Here is a 5,866-nt window from a genome sequence, read left to right as displayed (position 1 = left end):
TTGCATAAGAACTCCGCCAGGCTCGATTATGTAGCAGAATTACTTTAACGAAAAGTTTTTCACTATTGCATACATGCAAGTTTGGTTAAACTGCTGAAGATTGTTGAAGACAGATGCACTGTTAGTAAAGGTTACTTTTATCTTAACTCAAATATTCTTAGCTGTGAAAATAAAATTAATAGAGCACATGCAGCTTACAATTTTTAGCAATAGATAGTGTCTTAAAATCATTACATAAATGTCTATATTCCTATGTGAGAAAGTAGTGATAATCATTTAGTATCTTTTTTACATTATTTACTTGACGAAAAATGTCGGTATAGGCTTGGTTTAAATCGTTTACTCTTCTGCCAGATGTCTCAAAAATTTTTGACAACAACAACTCAATTCGTTTACAACATCAAAAAATGAACCATCTAAAGAATTCCAAAAAACACCATAAAAGCCATTATGATAATAACAACACGTGTATCCTCTGGATTCCATGTAATTGTGGTATTTTTACGACTATGTTCCGTCGTCTGTCACCCCAACACTCCCTTTCGTGCCGCCTCACTATAAACTGCTGGCCGATAATTATTGTGCCCCGTTTGATTACCCTGGTGTACGGAGTTGTATTTAAATTTATATTGACTGGTAGTGTTTTGTAAGTAGTTTTTTGTAAGTTGTGACAATATTTTCTTGCATTGCTTGTGGTAGTAAATGGAGGCCAAAAGTGTGTTTGGTTGTCAGACATTCAGATTTCTCACTACCCATAACGACTGCTAAAGATTTTGAATCGACAGTCCGGTACTCACCAATAAAACTCGCCTTCGGAAGGCAAGAACTAGTCATGACATAGACCTATCCACGAATCGAAAGCGTCAAGTATTGCTCAAACTTATTATTATCGATCGACCCATGCGGATGTATCTTAGCCACGAGCTTCTTCCTACTTACCAACTGAAATGTATTAACCTAACCTAACCCACCATTTGAAAATCACCAACTTTCACTTACACAATTTTCACACAGCAACGAATTCTAACCCTAACCTAAATCCTTTACATCTGACATCAGCCCTAATTGGCTCCATTTTATGTTCCCGTCACTCACACGCTTCGATCAAAAGCGGCGCGCGAAACTTCAACGAGATCCGAAGACAGTTCCAACCGTAGTTAGCATGAATACTCAAATATTCAATACAAGAATATTTAACAACTAGGTCGAAACCCCTTTTGTTTAGTTAACGAAGTTCTGAATCCAAATTTTGCGGGTATGACGAAAATATTTGTTTCGTTTGTCTTTTGAAAGAGTCTGAGTTTGGATTGTGGGAGCTGGGAACTATTGGTGGAAAGTAGAAGGCTTTGTTCAGCGTTTGTGTGAACGAGGGTTAGGTTTAATGGAAGTATTTTTCTTGGGTAATAAAATAAGCTTTACTTTTTAAATAATGACCCCAAGTATACAACGGTAGGTACTAAATAATGGCACAATAAGGTACTGGCTTCCACCAGCGGTTTAGCCCTTCAAATCCTATCAGTCGGTCCTGAGATTAGCAGGCACAAACAAACAAACTCTTCATACTTTGTAACACTCAAGTATAGCTTTCTGAACCATGTTTTCATACGCAAACTTCAACCAAATTCAACTTTAGCCCCTATCCACACTACTCCTAAGACCTAAGTAGCCCTAAAATCACATAATAATTACCAGCTTATGACCAGATATAGCTCATAATTACCTTTACACGGGATAAAGGCGATGTGACCGCAATACTCTCTGCCGCACCGCTGCCGATGCTGATGTGAACAGACTATATTAAGATGTGTTGGGTTTTGGGTCATTAGGGGTCATATGCTAAAGTGACTGACGTGTATGTAAGTTTAGGGATATGTAAGGAAAAGGGTATTTCATTATAAAAATGACATAAATACGATTTTTTTTTATGTTTTATTACGAAAAATAAACCATGTTCTTGAAAAGTTTGACTAGTAAACTAGCTAACAAACGCATAAAAGAATGATATAATTTTAAAACCGGTAGCTTTAACGAATATCTTTCATATTACAAAAAACTACAATGTTCAAATTTAAAAAATCTGGAATAATAAAACAATATTTGGGATACAAAATAAAATCTACAATATTCTTAAATCTATAAATTTATTAAAAAAAAACATAATTTTCAATCCAAAAAACAACAGAAAACACGTAACTAAAACAACATTAGTAAAATCAAAATATCTAACGTTAGCAAATGTTTGTGGTTTAGAGAATTCGGTCGGCGCTCGCGTGCAACTGACGTTTTGGGCGCATGAGACCGCACCAAACAACCCCTAATTGATGCACCGGAGATGCAACTACTAACATGCTATGTGCATAAAGTATGTGTTTGAATTTTACGTTGAAAAGTTTATTTGTTAATATAATGACATGTTAACTAAAGAAAAAAAAAACGTTTATTAAGTGCATTTAAAAATTTAGAAAAAGGCCAGTTCTTTAACTCACTTCACACAAATGGAGGTCCTTAAAGCTTAAAATTATGTTTTTAATAGTGTCAAGTGCGGTATTTTTTTTGTTATTTGTATGCTACTTACAAGACTACTTAAGTGTAGGTAAATAAACTGTGACTTAAAAATAAAAATCACCTCTTACACCTAAAATTCATACTCTACAAAATAATTATACTTACACACAAATTAGTTTGCCATTTAATGAATATAGACAAAATTATATACCGATTAGTGAGCTCATTATTTGTGTAACGCTGACAGGACAGTTTTAAAAGCAATTATTATGTTAGCAGTAATTGTTACAACAACACAAGCTATTTGAAAATTAATCATCACACTAACACTAGATTTTTTACTATATATTATCTTCAAACTGTAATAGTCATAAACTAAAAATGTTATTATCTACATAGTAAAAAATCCTTATACCTAATACTGAAAGCAGATAACTCAGTTCCATTGAGTTCATCATCGTTATAAGTGGAAACATTACAAAATCATAGATATATCTACACACTTCTCCCACCAACACAGGCACACACAAAAAGACAGTACAACAGCCCCTTAATTAAGTCCCAATATTACCATATAAATTTCACTCCACGGTTCATAAATTAAAAAAAAAATCCAGATAACTCAAGGAGGGTTTCCTTTTTATGTATTTTTCTAAACAGCCATTAGGAGTTGCGTGCAAAGATCATCGGAGGCTGAGACGGGAGGGACGAGGGTGAGCGGCGGGAGGAAGCGGTTATCCCCTTCGCTATTTTTGGGGCTTGAATTATAGCTCGACCAAACATTGAAGACCTTTTACCGAATTTGCCATTGCGTTTTACGACCTACTACTAAGCGTCGCGTCGGTTGGCTAAATTATTCAGGGCAAAAGGTTCTTTTTCGAACACTCCTGATGTGGGTTTAAGCTGTGTTTATTAATAATGATGCATTGCTCTCTTTGTTGGCCATTTTTATCGTGAAATGTGATTTATTTTTAATTTTGGAAATAAATCTGGGTTATAGGTATTTTTTTCAATTTTACAAATATTTTAAATAAAAGCAATAAAATATGGGTGGTAAACCATATTTTAAAATAGGTACCGAGTATGATGATAACCCAAAAAACAAATAATTATTATTTCTATAAACAAAAAAGAATCGCCAAAATAAAAAATGATAAACAAACATGTAGGTAAAATATGCAATTATCATTTTTTATATAGCAATTTTTAGTACAATTTTATTAATATACACGTAAATTATACCGTTATTGTATAAACAACTACATATATGCAATAATAATAAATAATATACATTTAAATAAATAACAGTTTACTGTAGCTTTTTATAACTTATTTTTTTAAGATTAAATATAAAAAAATACAATTTCATTAAAAAAAAAACTGTCCACAAATAACAAAACAAGAAACCTGTACACATAAACACCACCGAAACAAGAAATTTCAAATAATCAACCTATTCACACAAAGCGAATTTACTCGCGATCTGAGGGTGAGTGAAAGGGAGGATTGTATCAAGACTCGAGACTCCCCATGGCAGCTATGAGGGGACCTCGGAGGGAATTTTAGGTTAGTGGACATGTAGGCATATAGACGGGAACACGGCAAATTTGTTGTCTCATTTAGTTCGTGTTTTGTGCTTTTCGTTTGTGCGTCAAGTCATGGTTAATCGTCGTCAAGTGCTAAGTTAAGTTAGATAGTAATTTAGTGATAAGTGTACCAGTAAAAAATGAACAGTTTTTCTTGTTGACATTTTCGTGTGTACTGTGACAAATTGCGTGTGAACAATCAGAGGTAAACGGCGGGATAAAATAAAATAAAAATATATAAAAAATATACTGTGTGTCGGACCGCGGTTTGTTTGTAAACAGAGCCCCGTGTGACGCGCTCTCGCTACGTAAACACTAACATTATATACTTTTTTCACGTGTGAAAAACTCAGTAATAACATTCTAAATTAAAGGAAATATTTAAAAACTTTTCGGAAAATTGTGCTAGGATAATTATCGCTCAAAAATTAATGTGTAGATTTAGCATCGTGCCAAATTTTTCTCATTGTTAATTATAATTATTAATTCATTAATTAATATAAGTAAATGTTAAATATTAAGATGTATTTATTAATTAAATCGAGTTGCAATATTAGTTAAATAACTGTTAAATATTAATATTTATAAAATTATAAATAGAACAAAAAATATCACTCATAAAAAACAGAAATAAATCCGCGTCAGTGAGAAAAACGGGGGGGGCGGCTGTACTGCCTACTACTGTTACTATACCGATCGATAATATTACGCATTACGGGGTGACTGTGAGAAGAGACGTAACGCACACAGACGCAGCTCTGACGCACACTCACACAAACCAACCCCACCTCCTAAACACTCGCCCTCCGCGAAAAACGAAAGTAAACACGAGTGAGCTTTAAAAAAACTTGCAAACCGAATTTATAGATTAAGTCAACTGAAGTACAAAGCACTGTGATTAAAAATTTGTGTTCATTAAAGTCTGTTAACTGTGATAAACAATGCTTGTGGGAGCGAATATGCGTAGTGTGAACCCGATGCTGTTGGGTTACAATATGCAGAATGTGAGCATGGTGAGCGTGCCTCACAGCCGGGAGTCGAGCATCGGGACGGCGCCGTCGACGCCGGTGCACGGCGCGAGCGAGGCCAAGCGCGCGTCGCCGCTGACGCCGGCGGAGCGCACGGGCGCGCCGCCGGGCGCCGGCAAGGACGCCGTCAAACTGTTCATAGGCCAGATACCGCGACATCTGGAGGAGGACGACCTCCGGCCCATGTTCGAGGAGTTCGGCAAGATTTACGAGCTCACCGTGCTTAAGGATAAGCACACGGGCATGCACAAAGGTCGGTAATGATTTATAGACGATTAGAAACGTGTAAGACGACTTACGGTCTTCCCTTTCCAGCATCTTTGTAGCAGAATATTCAAGGACGATAAGGATTGGAACGACGGCTTTTATTTGGAAAATCTTTGATAAATACTGTAATTGGCTCGAGAGTAGCCACGGTCGTGTTTTTGTTTCGCAACTTTCTCCTTCGTGTTCGCAACTGACAGTCGTAGACAAAACAGTTTTTTGTTGTGGAGCGTTGCTATGAAATGTCAAGTCAATGCGGAAAGTGGGTTTATTTTTTAAACCTGATGCTTAAAAATTATACTGAGTTAATGAATACTAATCTACCCATATAATATAATTAACATGAAGTGTTTTTGAATCCTTTTTAGTTGTGGGTGCAAACAGTTTAAATATTAATTTAGAATGACGTTCTTCAACACAAATGAAACGCAAAATCAAACTTCCCTATCGATCCGAAGGTGAAAGTAAGCGAGTGCACTACCC

The 5,866-nt window shown here is 35.6% G+C and overlaps 1 protein-coding gene across 1 annotated transcript; it reads left to right on the top strand.

Moving 5' to 3' along the window:
• The first annotated feature begins 5,050 nt into the window (after positions 1 to 5,050).
• LOC124629704 (CUGBP Elav-like family member 4) lies at positions 5,051 to 5,380 on the top strand. Its single transcript, XM_047163217.1, has one exon. The coding sequence runs from the start codon at positions 5,051 to 5,053 to the stop codon at positions 5,378 to 5,380; it is 330 nt and encodes a 109-aa protein (XP_047019173.1).
• Positions 5,381 to 5,866: the final 486 nt, after the last annotated feature.

The sequence above is a fragment of the Helicoverpa zea genome, chromosome 4 (assembly GCF_022581195.2).
Source record: "Helicoverpa zea isolate HzStark_Cry1AcR chromosome 4, ilHelZeax1.1, whole genome shotgun sequence".
Lineage (NCBI taxonomy): Eukaryota > Metazoa > Arthropoda > Insecta > Lepidoptera > Noctuidae > Helicoverpa > Helicoverpa zea.
This window is presented reverse-complemented; position numbering and strand designations above follow the sequence as displayed.